Below are 27685 nucleotides of genomic sequence, written 5' to 3'. Positions count from 1 at the left end.
ACTAGTCACGTACACTTTGGAGTCCCAGAAGAAGTTCTATGCCCAGTGAAGGCTTCTATAACGGTGGCTGAATAAAATCTTCCTGATTGGACAGAATCTGAAAAGAGTCTGCTCAGCCAGGTCCCCGAGAGCCTTTGGGCCACCTCAAAGATGGACATAGGCAAATTACCTGTGTCCCCTGTGATGGTGTCTCTAAAGTCCGGGTGTCAGCCCCTGCAAGTTAAAACGGTACCCATTGAATCACGCTCAGGAAATAGCAGTGTCCAGCCAAATAGATGATTTTCTCTGAGCAGGTGTTCTCATCGAGACTATTTCCAGTGAAGAAAAAGGCCTTTAAGGGTCAATCACATATCGAATGGTCCATGATCTTCGAGAGGTCAACAAAGTCACAGTCCTAGAAACCCCAATAGTGCCCAATCCGCACACTCTGCTGTCCCAAGCCGTGCACAGCTACCTGTTTCACTGTGATTGACCTGGCAAATGCATTTTTCAAAGGGAACCAGAGTACATCGACTGTTTTACCCCAGGGGGCCCAGAACTTGCACACCATGTACAGTCAGACCCTACAGTCTGTCCTAGCAAACTGGTCCCCTCCTGGAACTGTGGTCTTATTGCAATATGTCGATAACTTACTTTTGTGTCCTGAAACGGGGACCAGCTGTCAAGCTGCCACTCTGTCACTTTCTCCAAGAAAATGGGTGTAAAGCTTCTAGGCATTTACTGCAGTTTTGTAAAGACAAGGTGATATTTCTTGGACACTACCTCTCGCACGGTGCCCGGTCCCTCACCCCGGAACAAAAAGAGGCAGTGGAAAAGATACAGGTGCCCAAAGCAGCACAGAGCTTGAGATTCTTTTTGGGTCTTGTCTCCTACTGCTGCCCCTGGATACGGCACACATCTTCTGTTGTGTCAGGGCAGTAGCGGCAGTGCAAGCCATGATTGAAAAAGGTTCTCAAATTCCTCATGACATTCAAGGCATTCTCACTCAAGTGCAACCAAAACATATCTCCATGGCCAGACAACTGAGACTAAAGTATGCACTCCACATGCATGCAAATATCTCTTTCAAACGTTGTACTACTCTGAATCCTGCTACTCTGTTACCGATTACAGATTCAGAAATGGGGGAGGGAGGTGTATCAGAACTTTTAACTGTTCTTGTTGAACATGACCCTCATGATTGCATACAATTAATGCAGCAGGAAACGTCTGGTTTTAAACATGTTCATGAAAAACCTCTTTCTAATCATGAATTTAAGTATTTTGTAGATGGAAGCAGGTTCATAGGAGAGGATGGCGGGTTCCATACTGGATATGCAGTGGTCACACAGCACGAGGTAGATAAAGCTGAACTACTCCCACCTCATATATCAGCGCAAGAGGCGGAGTTGAAGGCACTCACTGAGGCGTGTAAAATGGCCAAGGGGAAGAAGGTGAACATCTACACAGACTCAAGGTATGCTTTTGGTATTGCACATGACTATTGACCTATTTGGCGGGCCAGGGACTTTCTAACATCTGCAGGCCAGCCTACAAAGAATAAAGACTCTGTACTAGAACTTATGAACTCTCTGTTACCAGAGAAAGTTGCCATCATCAAGGTCAAGGCACACATCAGGCACACCACGGTGGAGGCAAAAGGTAACGATCAAGCTGACAAAGCGGCCAAACAAGCCACACTACAGCCCATAAAGACTGTCCCCACCCCGGTAAAAATCCTGAAGCCTGAAGACGTGTCTGTGAGTATGCTCCAGAAAATGATGGATCAAGACCCTCCTGAGGAAAAAGAACATAGGAAAAAGCACGGGGCCAAGGTTGATGAAGAAGGAATCTGGAGAAACAAAGAAAGGACTTGTTTACCTCGTCCAATGTATCCTGCTATGGCACAGGAGGCCCATGGGCCTACCCATCAGTCTAAAGGTGCTATGGTAAGTGTTGTAAATGCTGGTTGGATTGCACCAGGGTTTTCCACAGTAGCAGCTAGGTTTGTACTAGGGTGCATGATTTGTGCAATAAATAATCCTGGTCAAATGGTAAAGACTCCAAGCAAGCACACCCCAAGGCCATTTTACCCATTTCAGAGATATATAGAGATAGACTATATACAGCTACCTAAGGTAGGTGTGTATGAGTTTGTCCTTGTGTGTGTTGATCTCTTTTCAGGATGGCCAGAAGCCTTCCCAGTAGCATAGGCAAATGCAAAGAATAAAGCCAAGAAATTGGTCAGTGAACTGAAATGCAGGTACGGTGTTCCTGAAGTCATTGAGTCAGATAGGGGGTCCCATTTCACAGGAGAAGTAATGATGGAGGTCATGCAGGCGCTAAGGGTCACTCAAGCGTTTCACACGGCCTACCATCCCCAAAGCAGCGGCCGAGTTGAGGGCCTCAACGGCACATTGAAGTTAAAGATCCAAAAAGCCATGCAGGAAACCCAAAGACCTTGGCCAGAATGCCTGCCCCATACCCTATATTCTGTTAGGACCACTCCTAACCGAAAAACAGGACTATATTTTTTTGAGATTTTGTTTGGGTGCTCTCCCAGGCTTGGGTTGTACTTCCCCCAGCAGTCACAGATGAACAATGACAATTTCGCTGAGTATGTCCAGACTCTCAAAAACGGGTTGAACATACTCATAGACATGTGTTTGCTTCACTTACAGATCATGACTCAGTAGAAGGAACTCACAGCTTGCAGCCCAGAGACTGGGTGGTGATAAAGAGGCATGAGAGAAAAGGACTAGATCCAAGATTCAATGGTCCCTTTCAAGTACTGTTGACCACCCACACCGCTGTAAAGGTTGAAGGAAAACCCAACTGGATACACGCTTCTCACTGCAAGAAAGTCTTGGAACAACAGGATGAAGATCCTCCTGCTGACAGTGGCTCTGACCCTGAGCGTGTCAGCAGTGTTTCGTCCACTGAATGATGAATGGGACAATGCTGTGATACGGCACCATCAGGTGCTGTCTGAAGGACTGAATGAAATAGAAAATTTGAGGGACTGTTGGATCTGTACTCACAATCCTGTGAGTTCAGCCAGTATGCCCTATTTCGCTGTGCCCCTCAATTTTTCTGAATTGACTAAACTGGCCAACTCTACTATCTTTCTCTAAGGCATGAAGCAGGTTAAGTCTAAAACTAGAGACAGAAAAGCACCCTTACCCGTTGCAGGATGGGCTGAGCCCCCCTGGCTCATGGTAAACCTTTCGTAGTAGAGATGAGCATCTTCAAAAGACTCATGGTGCGGAGGCACCTTTTCCTTCCTCAACACTGCCAACTGGTTCAAAACTTTGGGAGGGTGGTTCTTGGAAATTCTTCAAACGATTGTCCAAGTCGCCATAGTTATCCTCATAGCATATGTATTGCTTAGGCTACTGTTTATGTGCACAAAGTATGTACCAAGAGAAGAGATTATAGAGACTATTGAGAAAATCTTCTGTCCTGCACCAGCTGCAGAACTGAAGATCTCAAAATGGGGGAATTGTGAGGGATGAGAATCCATTTTCTATAAACATGTCCTCCATCTTGTGTATATGGGAGATTTAGGTCAGGTCCTAAATGGAGCTTACAGGGTTAGGCCCCCTGCACACAATCATGTGCTTCACGTTGCCGTATTGCGGACCACATTTGCGGATCCGCAATACACGGGCGCCGTTCCGTAGGCATTCCACATCACGGATGCGGACCCATTCACTTGAATGGGTCCGCAAATCCGGAGATGCGTAATGGTGTGGAAAGGAAGCACTAAACGGAACCCTACGGAAGCACTACGGAGTGCTTCTGTGGGGTTTCGTCCCGTACTTCCGTTCCGCAAAAAGATAGAACATGTCCTATCTTTTTGCGGAACGGCCGGATCACGGACCCATTCAAGTGAATGGGTCCGCGGTCCGCTGCGACTGCCCCACAGACTGGGTTTGTGCATTGCTGCCCGCATTTCGCAGCACGACCAAGGGGTGCACACGTTCAGTGCAGGGGGCCTTAAATAGACAGATAATAATAATGTCTAAAAACAAGGTCAAAAAGTCAGTTTATGTGTGTGATAGAAACCACCCCACCGCCACAGGTTCCTCTCTAGCAGATAGTATAGTCTGAGCCTCAGGAAGGGGGGGGGGAGAGGAGAGAGGAATGGAAACCTAAGTATGAGCTAAATCTTGTAAATGTCATGTTTGTCAAGTGATGGTTTTTTTTCTGTTTGAAGCCTATATTTTGAACTTGTCTTTGAATTAAAAGAGAAATAAGATACAACTATATCCAATGCTTGTGTCAGTTTCCCGAGTGCCAAATCTCTTTGAATTTGGATTCCAACCATCATAGGCAAAGGAATCGTTCCCTAACACCACCGAGGGATATGTGTGAAGACAGACTATCACACCCCTTATATACTCACCGTGGAATATGCCTGCAGACAGACTATCACACCCCTTATATACCCACCAAGGGATATGTGTGCAGACAGCCTATCACACCTTATATACCCACCGAGGGATATGTGTGCAGACAGCCTATCACACCCCTTATATACCCACCAAGGGATATGTGTGCAGACACCCTATCACACCCCTTATATACTCACCGTGGAATATGTGTGCAGTCAGCCTATCACACCCCTTATATACCCACCGAGGGATATGTGTGCAGACAGCCTATCACACCCCTTATATACCCACCGAGGGATATGTGTGCAGACAGCCTATCACACCCCTTATATACCCACCAAGGGATATGTGTGCAGACAGCCTATCACACCCCTTATATACCCACCGAAGGATATGTGTGCAGACAGCCTATCACACCCCTTATATACCCACCGAGGGATATGTGTGCAGACAGCCTATCACACCCCTTATATACCCACGAGGGATATGTGTGCAGACAGCCTATCACACCTTATATACCCAACGAGGGATATGTGTGCAGACAGCCTATCACACCTCTTATATACCCACCGAGGGATATGTGTGCAGTCAGCCTATCACACCCCTTATATACCCACCGAAGGATATGTGTGCAGCCAGCCTATCACACCTCTTATATACTCACCGAGAGAAATGTGTGCAGCCAGCCTATCACACCTCTTATATACTCACTGAGGGATATGTGTGCAGACAGCCTATCACACTCCTTATATACCCACCGAGGGATATGTGTGCAGACAGCCTATCACACCTCTTATATACCCACCAAGGGATATGTGTGCAGACAGCCTATTACACCTTATATACCCACCGAAGGATATGTGTGCAAACAGCCTATCACACCCCTTATATACCCACCGAGGGATATGTGTGCAGACAGCCTATCACACCCCTTATATACCCACCGAGGGATATGTGTGCAGACAGCCTATCACACCCCTTATATACCCACCAAGGGATATGTGTGCAGACAGCCTATCACACACCTTATATACCCACCGAAGGATATGTGTGCAGACAGCCTATCACACCCCTTATATACCCACCGAAGGATATGTGTGCAGACAGCCTATCACACCCCTTATATACCCACCGAGGGATATGTGTGCAGACAGCCTATCACACCCCTTATATACCCACCGAAGGATATGTGTGCAGACAGCCTATCAAACCCCTTATATACCCACCGAGGGATATGTGTGCAGACAGCCTATCACACCCCTTATATACCCACGAGGGATATGTGTGCAGACAGCCTATCACACCTTATATACCCAACGAGGGATATGTGTGCAGTCAGCCTATCACACCCCTTATATACCCACCGAGGGATATGTGTGCAGACAGCCTATCACACCTCTTATATACCCACCGAGGGATATGTGTGCAGTCAGCCTATCACACCCCTTATATACCCACCGAAGGATATGTGTGCAGCCAGCCTATCACACCTCTTATATACTCACCGAGAGAAATGTGTGCAGCCAGCCTATCACACCTCTTATATACTCACTGAGGGATATGTGTGCAGACAGCCTATCACACTCCTTATATACCCACCGAGGGATATGTGTGCAGACAGCCTATCACACCTCTTATATACCCACCAAGGGATATGTGTGCAGACAGCCTATTACACCTTATATACCCACCGAAGGATATGTGTGCAAACAGCCTATCACACCCCTTATATACCCACCGAGGGATATGTGTGCAGACAGCCTATCACACCCCTTATATACCCACGAGGGATATGTGTGCAGACAGCCTATCACACCCCTTATATACCCACCGAGGGATATGTGTGCAGACAGCCTATCACACCCCTTATATACCCACGAGGGATATGTGTGCAGACAGCCTATCACACACCTTATATACCCACCGAAGGATATGTGTGCAGACAGCCTATCACACCTCTTATATACCCACCGAGGGATATGTGTGCAGACAGCCTATCACACCCCTTATATACCCACGAGGGATATGTGTGCAGAGAGCCTATCACACCCCTTATATACCCACGAGGGATATGTGTGCAGACAGCCTATCCCACCCCTTATATACCCACGAGGGATATGTGTGCAGACAGCCTATCACACCCCTTATATACCCACGAGGGATATGTGTGCAGACAGCCTATCACACACCTTATATACCCACCGAAGGATATGTGTGCAGACAGCCTATCATACCTCTTATATACCCACCGAGGGATATGTGTGCAGACAGCCTATCACACCCCTTATATACCCACGAGGGATATGTGTGCAGACAGCCTATCACACCCCTTATATACCCACGACGGATCTGTGTGCAGACAGCCTATCACACCCCTTATATACCCACGAGGGATATGTGTGCAGACCGCCTATCACACACCTTATATACCCACCGAAGGATATGTGTGCAGACAGCCTATCATACCTCTTATATACCCACCGAGGGATATGTGTGCAGACAGCCTATCACACCCCTTATATACCCACGAGGGATATGTGTGCAGACAGCCTATCACACCCCTTATATACCCACGAGGGATATGTGTGCAGACAGCCTATCACACACCTTATATACCCACCGAAGGATATGTGTGCAGACAGCCTATCATACCTCTTATATACCCACCGAGGGATATGTGTGCAGACAGCCTATCACACCCCTTATATACCCACGAGGGATATGTGTGCAGACAGCCTATCACACCCCTTATATACCCACGACGGATCTGTGTGCAGACAGCCTATCAAACCTTATATACTCACCGAGGGATATGTTGCTGCCTTTGTGTTCCATCGAAGGCTGGCATCCCATAAGAGCGCGCACCCACCGCTTCCTGTCATTTATGCTTCCAGGGGCCTGTGCTTCCTGCTTCCCAGCACAGCCCAGCATGCAGCGATGTCCTCTACAGTATAGGGAGCAGTGATCACTTATGCCATTGCTCGTTTCCATAAAGAAGTGTTCCTTCCTGACAATCGTCTGCTCATCAGTCAAAGAGACATTCACATGCAGCAATCTCCTCCACAGTATTGGAGCAGTAATCACCAATGCCATCGCTCGTTCCCATACAGATCTGCTGCCGGCAAATGATGAGCTACATATCCGCATGAACGATCCTATTACCCAAAGAACGCACGTTTTAAGTAGCACCTTTACACCTTCAGATTATTGCTAATGAGTATTCCTACAAACATTAGGCAGTGTAAAGCGGCCTGCACATGCAGACTGGTCAGATTTGCAATGGATTTCACCCGATGCATTGCAAGGAGTAAAATGTGTGGGGTTACAAGTTTAAATTGCACCTCTCCTAGGAAGTTGCCTGAGCTTTTAGTTACTAACAGTAATAGCAAAGGTGTTCTGTTCTGATCTTCTGTGTTTGACCATTATGTTTTCCTGCTGCCTGGACCTGTATGACCCTGGGCCTGTCTGATCCTCTGTACCACGCTACTATCTGATAGTGGCTCCTGACCTCTGGCTTGTCTCTGACCATGCTTCAGCTTCTGCCTCAGACAATCATCACCATCATCATCTGCTGCCTTTACATCAGTCTTCTCTGCAATACCACTTCTCACCACCGTGTCTGCTATTGGACTCAGTTTACACTAACTGCGTGTCACGGGTAATGGGGAGGGGATAACACCAAATGACACACAGAAGGAATAGACCGGAGTCTAGGCCTCAAAGCTAAGGGTGAGGGATGGTGACCTCCTAGGAATCCCTAGACCTTTCCCTGACTCCTGTCAGTATGAGTAGACCCTGAAGGTGGAAATACTCATACACCGGAACCTAGGCCCTGAAAAACTTGGAAGGCCCTAGGAATGGTGGCAGGGAATGAGACTACTGGTTCCTTCCCAGATGAAGGAACCAGCATCTCCCTGAGGCTTAGACAACAACACACACAAGCGAACAACAAAATGCAAGAAAAAAATGCACTTAACCCTAATGTTTTTTTCACCAGGTCCAGGAGTGACTTCACCCAACTGCATTGGCTCATCATTAGACATGAGCTCAAGTGCCTTCCTACTCAAAGTGTCGGAAGATGCCGCCTCACCATATGATAGTGTGTCCCGAGCAAGAGGAACCTTAGATCTCTCCCTCAGGCGTCTATTAATACGTACGGCCAGAGACATGGCTGTCTCCAATGACTCTGGATATTCGTGAAATGCCAAGGCGTCCTTCAGGTTCTCGGATAACCCTTAACAGAATTGACTACAGAGGGCTGGGTCATTCCACTCAGTATCAATTGCCAATCTTCTAAATTCAAAGCAATAGGACTCCAAAGAACGCTCTCCCTGCCGTAAAGCATACAACTTAGTCTCGGCCAGGGAGACACGATCTGGGTCATCGTAGATAAGCCCCAGAGCTCTGAAAATTTTATCTACCGACTGGAGGGATTGTGATCCGGTCTGCAACGAAAAAGCCCAACACTGGGCGTCACCTTTCAGCAACAAAATAATAATCCCCACTCTTTGACTCTCGTCCCCAGAAGAGTTAGGACGTAGTCCAAAATTTAGTTTGCACGACTCCCTGAACCGAAAAAAGTTGTTACTTCCCCCGGAAAACCTATCCGGGAGAGCGACCTTAGGTTCAGGGCAGTCCTGGTTCCCGCTGCTCGAAGCAGACGCCTGTGGTCTCTGAAACTGCGAGACCGCCGTGCGGAGGTCAGCCATCTCCAAAGACAATCCCTGCATACGATCGACTAGTGCAGAAACAGTATCCATCGCTGCACTGACACAAACAAAATAACGTTTTTTTGGGGCAGTTGATAATGTCATGGGTAATGGGGAGGGGATAACACCAGATAACACACAGAAGGAATAGACCAGAGTCTAGGCCTCAAAGCTAAGGGAGAGGGATGGTGACCTCCTAGGAATACCTAGACCTCTCCCGTACTCCAGTCAGTATGAGTAGACCCTGAAGGTGGAAATACTCATACACCGGAACCTAGGCCCTGAAGAATCTGGAATTCCCTAGGAATGGTGGCATGGAATGAGACCACTGGTTCCTTCCTAGATGAAGGAACCAGCGTCTCCCTGAGGCCTAGACAACAACAACAAACACAAGCAAAAACAAAATGCAAGAAAAAATGCACTTAGCTTATAGCAGAATGGAGGAGCAGGAGATCCAAAGTAACAACACACTAGCTCAACGAACTCCAGCAGGAAATATCAACCGCAAGGTAAGCAGTGTGAGTCCAAACTAAATAGCCACAGTAATGACCACCAGCTGCATCAGACAAGAGGTGTGGTCATACAAATCCACCACTGAAAGGAAAAAACAGAAAGACTGTCAGATACCCTCACGTGCCGCCAGTCTCTCCGATCTTCTCACCTCTGTCATGGGAGGGACCGTGACACTGTGGTTCTAACCACAACTTGAGCTTTTGGAGCATTACCTGTTGTCTGACTCAGTGAGCCAGCTGTCAACCATATTAGCTAATCCTGTAGATAGTGGTTCAGTTTCTCTCTTGCTGTGTTCTGTCTTTTCTCCTGTGAGAGTGCTGAATAACAACCTAGGGGTTAGTTGTTGCCATCCTTTGGTTAACACAAAGAATCAACACTATCCATGGTTTGACCAGCGGGTTCCACCCAATGGTCGTTACAGTACGCTCAGGCCATGGATTCCACTGACTCTGATATGGTCAAAGTCGTATGTGAACTGCAACAGCAGCGTTAGATTCAGAAGCAACTAACATCTTATCTCCAGCATGTGACTGCTCGTCTGGATTCCTTGTCTTTGGCTATTCAACCTCCACAGACTCCTTTGGTAATGTCTGTTAATACTCCTCTGACTGCTACTTCTTCTGGTGTTTCTCTTTGCCTCCTTGCTACAGTGGAGTCATGCAGAAGATTCCTTAACCTGTGCACTATACATTTTAAACCTTTACCTTACCAATTTCCTTCCTTCCGTGCTAAAGTGCCATTTTTTATTTCCCATCTGGAGACTCCCATCATTTTATAGACAATCATCTTGCCTATCTCATACAGAAATTGAACTTGCAGCTATTTAGCATATGATTAGTTCTGCAGATTCTTCTCATGTGACTGCATTGTTACTGTTCTGCTCCTGGTGGTGGAAGAATATCTTTCTTCTTGTATCCTAAATATTACAACCTGTCCTCACATACCCCAATAACTCAGTGTGTTATTAGGTTGATTCCCAAGCGAAAGGTCTCTGGTTCAAATCCAGGAGCCGCCATGAAGAAGCATATCGGAGTCAACAAGTCGGCTCATCACAGCAGTGGAGGCGGCTCGTATGCTTTGTAGTAGTGAGATCACAGATGTCTGTGCAAGCACCGTGTGACTCGCATTACACAAGTCTGGAATGGTGGCCCGAAAAAATGTGCAGAAGCCTTGACTTCAATATTCTCATAAGAAGCATCGGTTCGAGTTTGCAAAAAAGTATTAACAGTGGACAGTAGAAGATTGGAAATGGGGGAGTCATGAGAATAAGGTCCGTCGATTCCAAGACCTCGCGGAGTCCCCCAAAGTTCAGGCTAGCACCTAGCCCCGTGGCCCCTCAGCCAGCTCAGCTGAGCCCACTTGTACAGAGCCTTCCCAGGCCTCTGCTGCACACAGACACACCCAAGATCCAGTAGCAGGATTAAATAGGATCCCTGGATATGAGCATGCCCTAAGTCCCGGACTGGAACCTGGGGAAACAACACCTCAATGTTCACATTGCCACAGGACCCAAAGCATACGTCAAAATTGGCGAAGAAATGGTTCCATGATAATGAAGTAGAGGTGCTGGATTGTCCCTAGACCTCAACACAATCCAACACTTGTGGGGAGAGGTGAAGAAAAGCTGTATTCATACTCAAGTGTGTCGACCAGAATGCACCAACACTGGGAACGCGTAGAAGAGACCTGGGAACAGATTTCTGGTGAGACACGCTTGAATCTGATCGAGAGCATGCCCAGAAGAATTCAGGCCGTGCTGAAAGCCAAAGGTGGATTTACAAAATAATTAAAATCAAAATTTAGAAATTTAGGAGCAGAACAGTAACAATGCAGTCACATGAGAAGAATCTATCGAAAGTAGGAAGAGGTCAGCATAATGGGACTGGACAATGGACTACTCCCATTTTAGCCATTACCTCCTCTCCTCACTCTGTGTTCTGATGCCCGGCTGTCTCTAATTTCTCATTAGCTCTTGCTATATCTGCAGTTCGGCCCTCTCACTCAGGAATACAGCAGAATTGAGGTGGTTTCACACATGGTTGTAAGAAAAAGTAAGTGAACTCTTTGAAATTAAAACAGATTTTGCAATAAAGGAAACCTAAACCCTGAAAAACAAGAAAAATGAAGCATAATCTGCTCTGCAGAAAGCAGACAGACATCCTGCATTCAGTCAAGGGTCTCGTTATCTCCATCTTCGGCTGGAGAATGACTCTGCACCATCATTACACTCCACCTCATTTACCCACTGAGAGAGAGAGCCCAGCAGTGCTGACGAATTGGTGAAGGACCTGTATGGGCTTTAGTGGTGTCACAATGTGGGACATGCTGGGAGTTGTAGTCCCCCTCCTCCTGTAATATCCTCTGATATCACATAATAAGAGCCTGGACATGATGGGAGTTGTAGTCCTCTCCTCTTATACCTCCTCCTCTAATGTCCTGTGATATAATAACAGGCTGAACATGCCTGGGGTTGTAGTTCTTTAAACATTACATAGAGATATCAGAGCAGAGGACTAAAATTCCCAGCAGGATAACAGGCCAAACTGGATGGACAAATGTCTTTTTTCGGCCTTATGTACTATGTACTATGTTATGCCCAGCCTGTTATTATGTGATATCAGTGGACAAAAAAGACAGAGGTATAAAAGGAGAGGACTATAACTCCCAGCATTTCTCTGGCTCTTACACTGAATCTGTCACTTATGGAGTTTAAGCAAGGGGGGAACTAACTCTCTTTAGGGAGAGAGCACCTTAATCAGTGTGAGGAGACTTATAGGCCATACATGCTCCTCTGGAATTCTGGGAGGGAAGAAATGCAACCGAGCTCTGAACAAGCTCTGCCTCTAATGCCACCAGATGTGAGGCGTTATGGAGTTTAGACTCTACTCATCTCCATTTCTTCTCGGTACAAAGTTCTGCACCCTCTTGCGCTGATCACATGATGGTGACATCATCACAACGCCTTCAGGACCACTTCCCTCCACTGCTAAGCTCCGCCCCTCCTGATCACATGACAGTGACATCATCCCAGGTCCTTCAGCTCTTGCAGTGCAGCAGATACAGAGCAGGTCCTGGTCGGTAGTCACTGCTGTGGAGTCTGGAGCCTCTTCTTCTCTCTGGTATCAGCCATTAGCAGAGCCCTGTGGCCCCGTATACAGAGGATATATATATATATATATATATATATACAGCCCTCGCTGGCTGTGGCCCCCAGGATACATTCACACCGGCCCCGTATACAGAGGATATATATACAGCCCTCGCTGGCTGTGGCCCCAGGATACATTCACACCGACCCCGTATACAGAGGATATATATACAGCCCTCGCTGGCTGTGGCCCCAGGATACATTCACACCGGCCCCGTATACAGAGGATATATATATATACAGCCCTCACTGGCTGTGGCCCTCAGGATACATTCCCACCGACCCCGTATACAGAGGATATATAGACAGCTCTTGCTGGCTGTGGCCCCCAGGATACATTCACACCGGCCCTGTGCTGGGACTGATGAGAACACTCGGCGCGTGGCTCCAGTAGAAGGTAAGTGCCCATCGGACAGGTTTTTGTGAGGTGTTTTTTGGCTGCGGTGAGTACATGTCACCTTTGGATCTTCCTGCCATTTACTGCTGGTAGCTGCCAACAGGGATGAAGTTGAATAAGGAAATTGCAGTTTCATAAGATTTTAGCTCACAGAGGTCGGCCACTTTTCCATCATTCTGTGGTTCCGTTGTATAAGCTTCCTTTTGTCTGGTTCCTGTTTTGCTGATAGTTTTTTGGATGCCTCTCCAGCTGTACACGGTGCTGTTCGTGGCACGTTCATATGACGGCATATAGTGGTTGCCCGTACAGTGGTTGATCCATTCGGCGTTGATCGCTCCCCATTGTACGGCGCAGACTCTCTGGACGCGTCTTGCACATACTCAGTGTTATTCAGCTCCACTTTCTCCTGTCCCATCTCGCATCATCACTTGTACCGCGCAGACACCGGAGGAAGTGCCCTGCTCGTGCCCAGTCTGCTTCTACTCCGCTTCTTAAGATGTCTGACTGCGCAGATTCCCGTTGAAGCGCTTGGCGCAGGCTCTGTCTGAGCTCCCTCTTGTGTGTCTCATCATTGTACAGGTGCAGAAGGATAAAGGAGTCTTATATCTGTGCTTTATTCACATTTATACTGCTCAGGACTCCTCTATAATGGCCTGAGTGATTCTGCCGGAGTGAGAGCAGAATCTGCTGTCTATTTTATGGAGTCTCCACTCTCCAGTTCAGAGATAAGATTAGAGATCAGGCATGCCAAAGAGAAAATGACAAAAATGTCTGGTAAAAGTCACAATCTTCAACATTGGAATTGAAACACCAGGAATGGATGTCAAATGATCACATTTTCAAGCACCTAGCACCAATCTGTGGCATATGGGAGGGGCATAAATGACAAATTGAAAGCAAAGTTTTTTTGGTTACATGGTTACATGAAACCTCAAAAGTCGGATCAGGTCATGTGGGATGATTGTGTGATGCCTTCTGTTTGTCAACATGCCAGTTATCATCACTTGTCACACACTGAGAGGGACAGAATAGTTGACCTGAGAGGCCTTGGTTTATCACTCCAGAAGATCGCTACGCTCCTAGGCAGAGATGTTAGCTCTGCTCAACGTTACGTGTTCCGGTGCTTGGGAAAACAATGACAAACTGTAATGATAGCAAGTGGTGCAGAGAGGAGAACCTCTACATGGACGGATCTTCTGATTAGAAGAATGGCACGTAGTGATCCATTCTGTACTGCAAGTGAATTTGTCACATCCCAAGCCTTGGGCGGCATACAGTGTCTACACAAACCATCAGAAGCCGTCTGCACGACATTGGGCTATGACACAGATGATCAGTTACAGGTGTTTTATTAACCTAATGCCACCGCTACCATGGTTCACAGCAAGAGGGCAATATAAGCTGGAATGGAGGTCTATCCTCTTCAGTGATGAGTCCTGCTTTTGTATCTGACACAATGATAGCTGGAGATTGGTCTGGAGACCACCTGGCCAGCACCATGAAGAGGCCTTTACAAGGGAACATCACACCGGTCTTACTCCCAAGGTTATCGTGGGTTGTTATAATTTAAACTAGCTGGACCTAGGCTTCATTTCAGGTACAATAACAGCTTAGAGTTACATTGATTTGGTCGTGGAGTCAGTGGTATGGCCATTACTTTCAAGTGTCTCAAGAGTCGTATTTCAACAGGACAATGCCAGCCCACGTTTTTCATGCTACCATGGCCTGCAGCGTCTCCAGACTTTTCTACTATCGAGCAGATCTGGGACATGATTGGTCTTCAATTGAAAAAGAGCTCCTAGCAGCCGATCTTGATGATTTGCGTGCCCGAGTGCATTCAGGATGGCAGTACATTCCTCAGACGACTATTAATAACTTCACTGATAGCATGCCAAGGCCTGGAAATGCATGTGTTTTTACACATCTCTCTCATACTTCAAGATGTTTTAAATAATATGCTTCCATTTTCTTATCATTAGCATTTCATTAGCATGTCTACCGATCTTATGATTTCTATAATTCGACTTTTCCTTCTTGGTGTTGTGATGTTAATTCCTGTAATGGTCAGATATAGTGTTATTACTCATGTTTACACATATGACAGCTTATTCTATAAAAAAAATAAAAAAATACGTGAACTTTTAGGTATATGTTAATATCCGTGGTGGAGGCTCTGAGAAGCCAGGGTGTTACTAGAGCCTTAAGGGTCCAAGGCAAACCTTTTAACTGCCCCCCCCCCAACACACACCAACAGATATACCCCTTGGTGCCCCAGAGAGCAAACATACCCCTTCTTACGCCACAAACAGTCATAGTTCTCCCAATACAGTAATAGTGCCCAGACGTCCCCCACAGTAATGGGTGCTCTTTTGTGCTCCCTACACAGCAATGCCTCTTTTTGTGCCCAACAATAGAGTAAGGTCCCCCTTTGTGCCACCACATTATAAACATACCCTCCTTTGTTTGAAAATAAAAGTTTTAAACTTACCCCTCTCCCTATTCCCAGAACGAGCAGCCAGATCCTTTTCTTACTTCATGGTGTCCATCATACCTTTTGTGTCCCAGGACACTGACATCATCGGAGTGCTCCTGACCTCTAGTAGTCCTAAAGCTGCCTGTGACTTACTAGAGTGCATGGACAGTGCCAACCACTGAGGAAGGAGTGTGACACTCCGAAACGCGCCTGGTTTTAATCCCTTACGGACACGTGAAGTATCGGTACGGCATGTTTCCCGAGTCCTTAAGGACACATGACGTACCGGTACGTCATGTGTTGTTCCGATCACCGGCGGGTGGTGATTGGAACAAGGTGTCTGCTCAAATCATTGAGCAGGCACCTCGGCTAAATGCGCGGGGGGGGGGTCCCGTGACCCGCCCCCGTGTCGGCGATCGCCGCAAACCGCAGGTCAATTCAGACCTGCGGTTTGCAGCAATTCAATGTTGCGGCGGCGGTGCGATCGGGTCCCCATGGGGCTGAGGGGGGGACCCGATGGCATGGAAGGCATCGCGCTGCCTTCCGGTGACGAGCCTGTGAGATCCAGCCCCCTGGATCTCACAGGCCGGAAGCTGTATGAGTAATACACACTGTATTACTCATACAGCCAATGCTTTCCAATACAGAAGTATTGGAATGCATTGTAAAGGATTAGACCCCCAAAAGTTCAAGTCCAAAAGTGGGACAAAACATAAAGTGAAAAAATAAAGTTTTCCCCCCAAAAAATTAAAGTTTCAAGTAAAAATAAACAAAAAAGTAATTTTCCCCAAATAAAGTAAAAAAGAAATTGGTAAAAAATAGGGGAAAAAAAAAAATTATACATATTAGGTATCGCCGCGTCCGTATCGACTGGCTCTATAAACATATCACATGACCTAACCCCTCAGATGAACACTGTAAAAAATAAAAACTGTGCTAAATAAACAATTTTTTTGTCACTTGTCACCTTACATCACAAAAAGTACAACAGCAAGCGATCAAAAAGGTGTTTGCCCACCAAAATAGTACTAATCTAACCGTCACCTCATCCCGCAAAAAATGATCCCCTTCCTGAGACAATTGCCCAAAAAAAAAAAAAACTATGGCTCAGAATATGGAGACACTAAAACATCATTTTTTTTGTTTTAAAAAAGCTGTTATTGTCTAAAACTTACATAAATAAAAAAAAGTATACATATTTGGTATCGCCGCATTCATATCGACCGGCTCTATAAAAATATCACATGACCTAACCCCTCAGATGAACACCGTAAAAAATAAAAAGCAAAAACGGTGCTAAATAAACCATTTTTTGTCACCTTACATCACAAAAAGTGTAATAGCAAGCGATCAAAAAGTCATATGCCCCCCCAAAATAGTTTCAATCAAACCGTCATCTCATCCCGCAAAAATCATACCCTACCTAAGGTAATCGCCGAAAAACTGAAAAAATTATGGCTCTCAGACTATGGAAACACTAAAACATAATTTATTTTGCTTCAAAAAAGAAATCATTGTGTAAAACTTACATAAATAAAAAAAGTATACATATTAGGTATCGCCGCATCCGTGACAACCTGGTCTATAAAAATACCACATGATATAACCTGTCAGATAAATGTTGTAAATAACAAAAAATAAAAATGGTGCCAAAACAGCTATTTCTTGTTACCTTGCCTCACAAAAAGTGTAATATAGAGCAACCAAAAATCATATGTACCCTAAACTAGTACCAACAATACTGCAACCCTATCCCATAGTTTCTAAAATGGGGCCACTTTTTGGGAGTTTCTACTCTAGGGGTGCATCAGGGGAGGCTTCAAATGGGACATGGTGTAAAAAAAAACAGTTCAGCAAAATCTGCCTTCCAAAAACCGTATGGCATTCCTTTCCTTATGCGCCCTGCCGTGTGCCGGTACAGCTGTTTACGACCACATATGGGGTGTTTCTGTAAACTACAGAATCGGGGCCATAAATATTGAGTTTTGTTTGGCTGTTAACCCTTGCTTTGTAACTAGAAAAAAAATATTAAAATGGAAAATGTGCCAAAAAAGTGAAATTTTGAAATTGTATCTCTATTTTCCATTAATTCTTGTGGAACGCCTAAAGGGTTAACAACGTTTGTAAGATCAGTTTTGAATACCTTGAGGGGTGTAGTTTCTTAGATGGGATCACTTTTATGGAGTTTCTACTCTAGGGTGGCATCAGGGGGGGCTTCAAATGGGACACGGTGTAAAAAAAAAAAAAAACAGTCCAGCAAAATCTGCCTTCCAAAAACCATATGGTATTCCTTTCCTTCTGCGCCCTGCCGTGTGCCCGTACAGTAGTTACAAAAAACAAAATGGCTGCACACATCATATATACAAACAATAGAGCTAGGAAATGGGGGTCATTCTAGATAAAAGTGGTACAATACCGACTATAAATGAGTATACATGAATAATGGAAGCTCTTAGCACACATACATGTCGGGCCCATCTACCAGGCGTCAAGGTGGCTTCCGCAGATGGGTCCCTATCACTAAAGAAACTGCCTCACTTTGGACTTACCTAAGCCTACAATATTCAGGGCAGTGTAGGAACCAGCTACAAAAATATTCTGCTCAGAAGTCCCTGGGCGCCTGGTAGATGGGCCCGACACGTATGTGCGCTAAGAGCTTCCATTACTCATTTAAAGTCGGTATTGTACCACTTTTATCTAGAATGACCCCCATTTCCTAGCTCTATTGTTTGTATATATAATGGAGTGCAGCCATTTTGTTTTTTGTAATTATGTTTGCCTCATGGATATGCACCTGTGATCCTGAAGGTTTTAGTCTAAATTTTCTTGCTGCCTGTACAGTAGTTTACGACCACATATGGGGTGTTTCTGTAAACTACAGAATCAGGGCCATAAATATTGAGTTTGGTTTGGCTGTTAACCCTTGTCTGCCAAAAAAGTGAAATTTTGAAATTGTATCTCTATTTTCCATTAATTCTTGTGGAACACCTAAAGAGTTAACACAGTTTGTAAAATCAGTTTTGAATACATTGAGAGGTGTAGTTTATAGAATGGGGTCATTTTTGGGTGATTTCTATTATGCAAGCCTCACAAAGTGACTTCAGACCTGAACTGGTCCCTAAAAATTGGGTTTTTGAAAATTTCTGAAAAATTTCAAGATTTGCTTCTAAACTTCTAAGCCTTGTAACATCCCCAAAAAATAAAATATCATTCCCAAAATAATTCAAACATGAAGTAGACATATGGGAAATGTAAAGTAATAACTATTTTTGGAGGTATTACTAGGTATTATAGAAGTAGAGAAATTAAAACTTGGAAATTAGCAATTTTTTTACAAATTTTTGGTAAATTTGGTATTTTTTTATAAATAAAAATGTTTTTTTTTACTTTATTTTACCAGTGCCATGAAGTACAATATGTGACAAAAAAACAATCTCAGAACGGCCTGGGTAAGTAAAAGCGTTTTAAAGTTATCAGCACTTAAAGTGACACTGGTCAGATTTGCAAAAAATGGCCTGGTCCTTAAGGTGAAATAGGGCTGAGTCCTTAAGGGGATAAAAGCAGTGTGATAATGCGGCAAACGCCCAACAATTAGAAGCTCAACTCTACAAACAGAAGTGCCGGAAAAAAGTAAGACACGGATCGCTCCATTTTCCAGGTCCGGAGTTCCGATCACGTGGGACGCCAGATGTGACACCGCTTGATAGACAACATGAGACGCTGGCGTCTCTCACATCGCCTCACATATCTGAACTAAGAGGGACAGTGCACCCAGGCACCGCTCCACAACCAAAGCAGAGACGGGCACCCCAACCTGAAGGAGAGGTAATGTAAATTAAACCACAGGCTTAAAATACTTTTTTAAATTACTTGGTGACTTTTTAAAAGAAAATTTTAAGTGGCCACTTCTATTACCTTAAGTCTGGTAAGACCATGAAAATGACTTATTGACCAATTGCTGTTGCTGTCACAGTCTTTTTTTTACAACTACGCATTATGACCATATGAACAAAAAACTTTTTTGCGACAATTCCATAACCAGTCACAAGCGTATTTTCTTTGAGATATATTGGCGATATATGACCAAATATTGCAATTATATGATCATATCACAAGCATTTAACCTAATTACCAATATTTACAGGATCCCTAATTTTTATGAAGGTGTTATATGTTATTAACTATGTGTCACTAATTATGTGTTATTAACTATGTATCAATCATGTGTCACTAATTTTTAATTGTAATTTTTAATCGTAATTTAATAAATCTGTATAGCAATTTTTATACTAAAGCTTCGTATTCCATACTCTATCTAGATATTTTTGTTTTTACTTTAGGTTGAAAATAGCACTGAACACTGGCAGGACCCATTTCCCATTTGGGTTCTGTCGTTGCATCCCCTGCTACTGCAATCATTATTCCACTGCTTAGAAGCTGAGTCTCGCCAGGCTCAATAAGTTCCCTTCTGGATCTCACTAATGCTGTTGTCCCCAGGTTGATTTCTAGCTTTTCCTCACCTCATAAAAGCCTCCACAGTACTAGAAGCCCCCAGCTCCTCCAGATTTCTCCTCATTTCCTGAATGACCACCAAGAATGGACAGGAAGGAGATCAGCAGAAGAATATTAGACTTCACCTTGGAGATCATCTACCTGTTGAGTGGAGAGGTAAAGTATTCTAGATTTCTGTCCTCTTTATTGTATTCTGTTACAAGTCAGATATCAGGAAGCAGAATCCATCATAGGAAGTGATAGGAAGAGTCCGGGGTCCTGTAGAATGGCCTCCCGACCTTCCAAGTGACAGAGAACCTGAAGATCAGCCACCAGTATGGCCAGTGATGTATCATGGGCGACCAATAGCCATGAGAAGGTAAGTAGGCATGTGGTACCTAGGAGGAGAAGAAGCAGAGGAGGAAATGGCCGGATTGTGACTTGCAGGGAGGATTTCTACTACTAGTCTGAAATCTAGATGATACTGGACTATAACAAGGAGGCCTCTAGAGGAAAGAAGGTTTCTCCAACAACATAGAAGAGGAGTCTTTACTGTAAGAGCAGTGAGACTATGGAGCTCTCTGTCAGAGGAAGGAGTCATGGAGAATTCTCTAGAAGAGTTTACAAGGGGCCTGGAGGGTAATAATATTCCAGCTTCTAGTGACTAGATTACTGGAGATGGGGCCATGATCCAGGGAGGGATTCTGAGTGTAGATCTGGAGTCAGGAAGGAATTTCTTTCCCTAAGTGTCTCTCTCCATCCACAGGATTACACCATAGTGAAGAAGACTTCGGGGGGGACTCCCATCATCCATGAGTCAGGAGGGTGGAGCAGGACCCCCATCACAGAGCCTCCCCCCCTGATACATGAGCAGAAGATCCTAGAACTCACCCACAAGATGATGGAGCTGCTGACTGGAGAGGTGACACTGCTGGGAATGCTGGGAAATTCTCCAGTAACAGCACTGGAGGGGTCTGGGTGATGACGGTGTCATTGTGTTGTCAGGTTCCTGTAAGGTGTCAGGATGTGGTGGTCTATTTCTCCATGGAGGAGTGGGAGTACGTAGAAGGACACAAGGATCTGTACAAGGAGGCCATGATGGAGGCTCCCCGGCCTCTAACATCACCAGGTAAGAAGAGATGAGGTGAGAAGAGGCCGTGTTAGAGCCTCAGGCCGGTCATGTGCAGTGTGTACACGTGTGTAATGACATGTAATGTAGGATCTCCACATGTTATTCTCTGGTCACATCACGTTAGAGCCTACATTTGCATCACACTTCTCCATAGGCTACATCCTACTGATAGATATAGTGTCCTCATGGCCTCCATCGGCCGGTACAGTAGATGACACTATTCTATACAGAGGGTCCTGCGGGAAAACCTGCACCGTGCCGTATACATGGGGCTTATGGGTGACGTCTGCCCCTGTATGACTATATAGAATGATAGGACTGTACAGGGGAGACGTCACCTCCTTCTATCAGAGATCTACATTAGGAAACCCTCCTGATATCTACCTGGAAGGCTCAGACGTGGTGTGAACACGCCCTTATTCCATAGTCACTTTCCAGTAGTTCTCCTGCCCCTCATGTCTGGGATCCTCTAGTCACTCCACAAGCAGAGAAGATATAAGTTGTTTGGATATAACTTGAGTTGCGGTCAACATTATTGGCACCCCTAATTATTATGTGCACCATTTAAAATATCTTCTGAAGTGAATTGTTTAGTAAAACTAGTTGAATCTATAGAAATGTATCTATTTGATACAGAAACCACAAAAATAGCATGAAAAATTGGCAGAAAAAACGACAGAAAATTTAAGATCAGGAAAGTATTAATGGCAGCCTGTGTGCAGCTTGAAACAAGAAATCAGACTGAACTGTGATTAAACAATAACTGTGATAACCTATTCTCAGCATAGGTTAGGAGTATCTGCTTGGTGGGGGTCAGGCACTGAGATCCCCACTGATCAGCTGTTCGAGAAGGCACCGGTGCTCGCAGTATTTAAAGAGTACAAGACCATCTTCAAAGACCTCTACAAAGGCTGGTTCGAAATGTGTCAAAGCATGCACGTACAACAACTCGTCAGCTCCAAGCTGAGCTGGAGAGAACTGGAATGATGCTTTCATACTTCTCACACTGACCAAAACTGGGCACTATGGGAGAAGGTAGAGGACTGCCCCACTGGTTAAAGGAAACCTAAAACGAGTAACTGAACTTTGTCAAAGGTTACACAGACAAACCAGAAACCTTCTGGGAAAACGTTCTGTGGACAGCTGAAACCAAATTGGAGCTCTTTGGCAATTCATACCAGAGTTATGTCTATAGACAAAATGAAGCTGTAAAGAAAAGTGCTCCGACCTACAGAGAAACATGGATGAGCCATCATTTGGTGGGGCTTCTGTGCTCCTGCCGATGGAGGCCTTGAATGGCTTACAGGAATCGTGTAATCAGAGTATTATCAGAGGATTTTAGAGCCAAATGTGCTCCCAAGTGAAGAAAACTAGGTCAAGCAATATGGATCATACAGCCGGATAGTTACCCACAGCAAAACATTCAAAAGAGCACAGAAATGGATTTAAAAAAAATGGACAGTTTTAAACTGGTCATTGATGAGACCTGCTCTCAATAAAAATGAAACTCTTTGGAGAGAGCAGAAATCTGCTGTTGAGAAAGGAATCGGCAAGATGGGTGCAAGAAGCTCACCGAGGTCTCCACAAAACGTGTGGAGGCCATCACTGACCAAGTATTACGGAAGGGGCCTGCAATCCCATCCATATTGATATTAAATATTCTAATAATACAAAACTGGTCCATATTCACTTATTTCTGAATATATTAGCGTTTTTTTTTACTAAAAAGTCAAGGGTACCAATCATTTTGACCACAACTATACGTGATTAGAGGAGAAGGTCGGATCACTGGGCTCTTTTCTAAGTCTACCTCCAGTTTGTAGTCCCTGTCAGAACAGACATGTGACTTCTAGTAATAGATGCTCTGAGAGTTCCAGATGTGGAGGTTCCACAATATGTCATGGGCTCCATTTTCCCTTAATCAGTGGATTTGCTCAAGGATGACTAGGAGTGGGGTGACATTTAGGCCCTGATCACTAGACCTACAAAAAAAAGGAGCTGAGAGAAGTGTCTGACAGATATACAGGAGGCCATAGATTCAGTCACTGTGTGCTTGTGTCTCCACAGATGAATCTAGGAGGAGAAATCCCCCCGAGAGATGTCCCCATCCTCTATATTCCCAGGACTGTCCAGAGGAGAAGCTCCCAGAGAACCATCAGGTAGATGGAGCTGAAGTCTCCCCAGAATCTGACCAGAAAGGGATTGAACCAAAGATTGTTTCACATTTTTCTTGTTAAGGATGAAAATATGATTGATGTGAAGGTTGAGGTTAAAGATGAAGCAGAAGAAGAGATGGATTTATGGGGCGAGCAACAGTGTAAGGAGGAGGGGGGGGGCTGTCATGGGTCACCTGGATACTACTCCCATAATATCATTATAACATGTAATCAGTCCCTCCTGTCCCTGTGTGTTTCCTACAGATGGACTCATAGAAAGAAATCCACCTGAGAGATGTCCCTGTCCTCTGTATTCCCAGGACCGTCCAGAGGAGAAGCTCCCAGAGAACCATCAGGTAGATGGAGCTGAAGTCTCCACAGAATCTGACCAGAAAGTGATGGAACCAAAGATTATTTTACATTTTCTTCTTGTTTAGGATGAAAATCTGATTGATATTAAGGTTGAGGTGATGGAAGAAGCAGAAGAGGAGACAGATTTTTGCGGCGATCATCAGTGTAAGGAGAGGAGACATCAAGTCTATACAACTCCCATCACCTTATCATTACATGTAATAATCTCTCCTGTCTCTGTGTGTTTCCTACAGATGCACTCATAGAAGGAAATCCCCCCGAGAGATGTCCCCGTCCTCTGTATTCCCAGGACTGTCCAGAGGAGAAGCTCCCAGAGAACCATCAGGTAGATGGAGCTAAGCCCTATACACATCTATATAGGGGGGTCCTGCAGTCATAGAGGGGTCATAGATTGTGGGGGTCTCTTATGTGGATCTGTTAGATTTCCGACCTGTCTGCTGTATTGTCCTGAATTGTTACAGATGACAAATCAGGGGGAACATGTGACTGAAATTAAAGTGGAGGATGAAGAAGAGCGGATGATGGGCGATCCCCCGTGTAAGAGTAAAGTGGAGGAGGACATTCCAGGAGATGTTACCACAGGTATGGAATCATGAATGGAGGAAGGGAATTGGGAGGTTTCTTGAAGGGTTATACCCATGTCATCCATTGAGGCACCCATGGCCAACATATTAACCTCTTAGTGACATATACTCTGTAGATGTATGATGTTATTGTAAAGGTCTAAACAGCCGTATGTGGACTGCGTGAATCCAGAAGCATCAGCAGAAGATGTCGGCTCTTTATTACAGCTGACACTGTGCTATGATGGTCGATTGATGAGACTGAAAATTATTTTTAAAATTGCTTTTAGCCTTCATCACAGAAAAAACTGAAACAAAATTGAAGTTTTCAAATTTGTATGTACCCAAAAATGGTACAAATGAAAATGTCAACTCTCATCCTGTATGAAATTAGAAATTAAAGGGTTAAGTGTGTCGGAATAGGCCAGGCTTCAGTGCCAGACGAGGTTGTGGCACTTGTCGGATAAGTTTTATAAAGCCATCATATAGGTCACTGAGTGTAGAGCAAAATCCAAGATCATTGATATGTTTTATACTGTTATCCAAAGAGGGAATCATTGTATTTTGTGCATTTTTTATGGTAATTTTTGAGGCAAAACCAAGATTGTATTATGCTTCTCTTTTCTGCTGGATCCATATATGGCTTTGACTAAAAAAACTACGGTGGAGATTTATCAAACTGGTGTAAAGTAGAACTGGCTTAGTTGCCCATAGCAACCAATCAGATTCCACCTTTCATTTTCCAAAGGAGCTCTGAAAAATTAAAGGAGGAATCTGATTGGTGGCTATGGGCAACTAAGCCAGTTCTACTTTACACCAGTTTGATCAATCTCCCCCTATGTTTTTCTAGCCTAATACAAATACTGACTGTTTTACTTGTTGGTTTAAAAAAAAAATCACAAAATCCATTTCTCATTGTAACAGAAAATCTCAGTAAGAGCTCCAAGAGAAACTTCATGTTTAAAGAAGATGTCATGCAACGCTCTCCAGAAGACACATTTATTACATTTAATGTACATCCAAGACCTCACAGAACAGATCCATCATATAATCCTCCTCATCATAAGGAACCTCCTCCAGACCAATCACAGATGTTCACCACAAATCTAGTTTTAACATACAATCCTCCTAATCACGAGGAACCTTCTCCTGACCAATCACAGATTATCAGAAATACAGTTCTATCATACAATCCTCCTAGTCATGAAGAACCTTCTCCACACCAATCACAGATTATCAGAAATCCAGTTCTATCATACAATCCTCCTAATCATGAGGGACCTTCTCCACATCAATCACAGATGTTTACCACAAATCCTGTTTTAACATACAATCCTAGTCATGAAGAACCTTCTCCACACCAATCACAGATTATCAGAAATCCAGTTCTATCATATAATCCTCATCATCATAAGGAACCTCCTCCAGACCAATCACAAATGATTACCACAAATCCAGTTTTAAAATACAATCCTCCTACTCATGAAGAACTTTCTCCACAACAATCACAGATTATCACAAATCCAGTTTTAACATACAATCCTCCTACCCATGAAGAATCTTCTCCACACCAATCACAGATTATTGCAAATCCAGTTCTAGCACACAGTCCTCCTAATCATGAGGAACCTTCTCCACATCAATCACAGATTGTTACCACAAATCCAGATCTATCGTATAATCCTTCTAATCACGAGGAACGTTCTCCTGACCAAGCACAGATTGTTACCATAACTGCAGGTCCAGAATTGGACACAAGATTTAACTGTAGTGGACACAGAAAAGAGATTACAAACATCTCAGGTCTTTTTACACTCGGACAAAGTCACTTAGCGGACAAACCATACTCCTGCTCAGATTGTGGGAAATGTTTTTCAAATAAAGCATATCGTATTGCACTTCATAGAAGTCAAAGAGGAGAGAAGCCGTATACATGTTCAGAGTGTGGGAAATGTTTTATATATAAATCCGATCTTGTTGTACATGAGAGAATTCACACAGGAGAGAAGCCGTATTCCTGTTCAGAATGTGGGAAATGTTATACAAATGCATCAGCTCTTGGTAAACATGAGAAGACTCACACAGGAGAGAAGTATGCATGTTCCATATGTGGGAAATGTTATACACAGAAACATAATCTTGTTAGACATGAGAGAGTTCACAGAAAAGAGACTCAGACAGAAGAGGAATCAAATTTTGAAACTCATTAGAGGATTCACGTGGAGAAGAAACCATATTGGTGTATGGAATGTGGGAAATGCTATAAGAGCAAAACAAGGATTTTTAAGTTTACCCATCAGGTTATTCGTAGACACTGAACATCCAAATAAGGTTTGTTTTTAGGGTGACATTAGCCTGGATCTGCCAGACACCCACATGACATTTACTTTGTTAGACCTGGTAGCTCAGTGGTTAGTATTGTAGCCTTTGGGTCCTGGCTTCAAATCTGATCAAGGGCAACATCTGCATGAGGTTTGTCTGTTCTCCCCATCTTTGTGTGGTTTTACTCCACACTCCAAAATTATACTGTGAGGTTATTTCTAATTTTAGATTGTGAGCCCCCAGGGAGGGGGCAGGTACGGGGGTGTAAGGGATGGCTGCCTTTATGCAGTGTGACTGGATATGTAACTGCTATGAAAATGAATAGAAAATAATCTAAGGTCAACTGACTGGAATCCATGGAGGCAAAGAATGGTGGATATAAGGAAGAATCAAAGAGCTTCATTTATTGAGAGAGCAGTGACAACTGATGATGACTTGTCCCCATGAACCTTGCTTCTTCTTACTGTATTCATACCTCCACCCACACTGCAGGACAATCCAGAGGGATACAGTGGAAAAGGAAGGACACAACATGTATTATTTTTTTTTCTACCATATGTGGACATTTGACCTTTAGATAAAGGTGATGGACATAAAACAGGAATTTACAATAATTTGCAAAAAAACAACAACAAAAAAACAGATCTTCCATTTCCTTTTACCTGGTACTTACTTTTGGGCAAAATATTCTCCAGCAGGCATTAATTATAAGGTCTCATTCACACTTATGTGTTCTGGTCAGTATTTTATATCATTATCTGTAAGCTAAAACTAGGAGCAGATCCAGAGCATGGAAGACGCTCCCAATCAGTTTTACATCTCCCCAGCATCTTGAAGGATTTAGAACCAGGCCTTTATTTGCTCATTCATCAACTCTCAGCCATTCCTCGGTGGGTTTCTTGCTATATTTAGGGTCATCGCCATGTTGCTAGGTCTACCGCAAGCTGATTTCCAATCTTTTTGATGGGTAAAAAAAAAAATGGTTTGGGTAAAAGTTATAGCGTTTACAAACTATGGTACAAAAATTTGAATT

At 44.3% G+C, this 27685-nt stretch overlaps 2 protein-coding genes across 2 annotated transcripts; both read left to right on the top strand.

Moving 5' to 3' along the window:
- The first annotated feature begins 12672 nt into the window (after window positions 1-12672).
- Window positions 12673-24257, top strand: LOC122935201. The gene is made up of 10 exons (XM_044290964.1): window positions 12673-13143; window positions 19275-19441; window positions 20114-20284; window positions 20874-21029; window positions 21113-21236; window positions 23307-23398; window positions 23478-23556; window positions 23660-23751; window positions 23833-23911; window positions 24229-24257. The coding sequence occupies exons 3-10, from the start codon at window positions 20213-20215 to the stop codon at window positions 24255-24257; spliced, it is 723 nt and encodes a 240-aa protein (XP_044146899.1). The 5' UTR covers window positions 12673-13143; window positions 19275-19441; window positions 20114-20212.
- A 35-nt stretch (window positions 24258-24292) lies between these two features.
- LOC122933866 (oocyte zinc finger protein XlCOF8.4-like) lies at window positions 24293-27419 on the top strand. The gene is made up of 2 exons (XM_044288950.1): window positions 24293-24349; window positions 25255-27419. The coding sequence occupies exon 2, from the start codon at window positions 25287-25289 to the stop codon at window positions 26538-26540; it is 1254 nt and encodes a 417-aa protein (XP_044144885.1). The 5' UTR covers window positions 24293-24349; window positions 25255-25286; the 3' UTR covers window positions 26541-27419.
- Window positions 27420-27685: the final 266 nt, after the last annotated feature.

Source organism: Bufo gargarizans, chromosome 4 (assembly GCF_014858855.1).
Source record: "Bufo gargarizans isolate SCDJY-AF-19 chromosome 4, ASM1485885v1, whole genome shotgun sequence".
In the NCBI taxonomy this organism is placed as follows: Eukaryota; Metazoa; Chordata; class Amphibia; order Anura; family Bufonidae; genus Bufo; species Bufo gargarizans.
This window is presented reverse-complemented; position numbering and strand designations above follow the sequence as displayed.

Bases quoted from the DNA above. Each gene is read 5' to 3' on its own strand.
- LOC122935201 (XM_044290964.1), top strand. From the start codon at position 20,213: ATGGACAGGAAGGAGATCAGCAGAAGAATATTAGACTTCACCTTGGAG. The intron at 20,285-20,873 runs GTAAAGTATTCT...CTCCATCCACAG, and splicing joins TCTACCTGTTGAGTGGAGAG to GATTACACCATAGTGAAGAA. The intron at 23,752-23,832 runs GTAGATGGAGCT...CTTCTTGTTTAG, and splicing joins AGCTCCCAGAGAACCATCAG to GATGAAAATCTGATTGATAT.
- LOC122933866 (XM_044288950.1), top strand. From the start codon at position 25,287: ATGTTTAAAGAAGATGTCATGCAACGCTCTCCAGAAGACACATTTATT.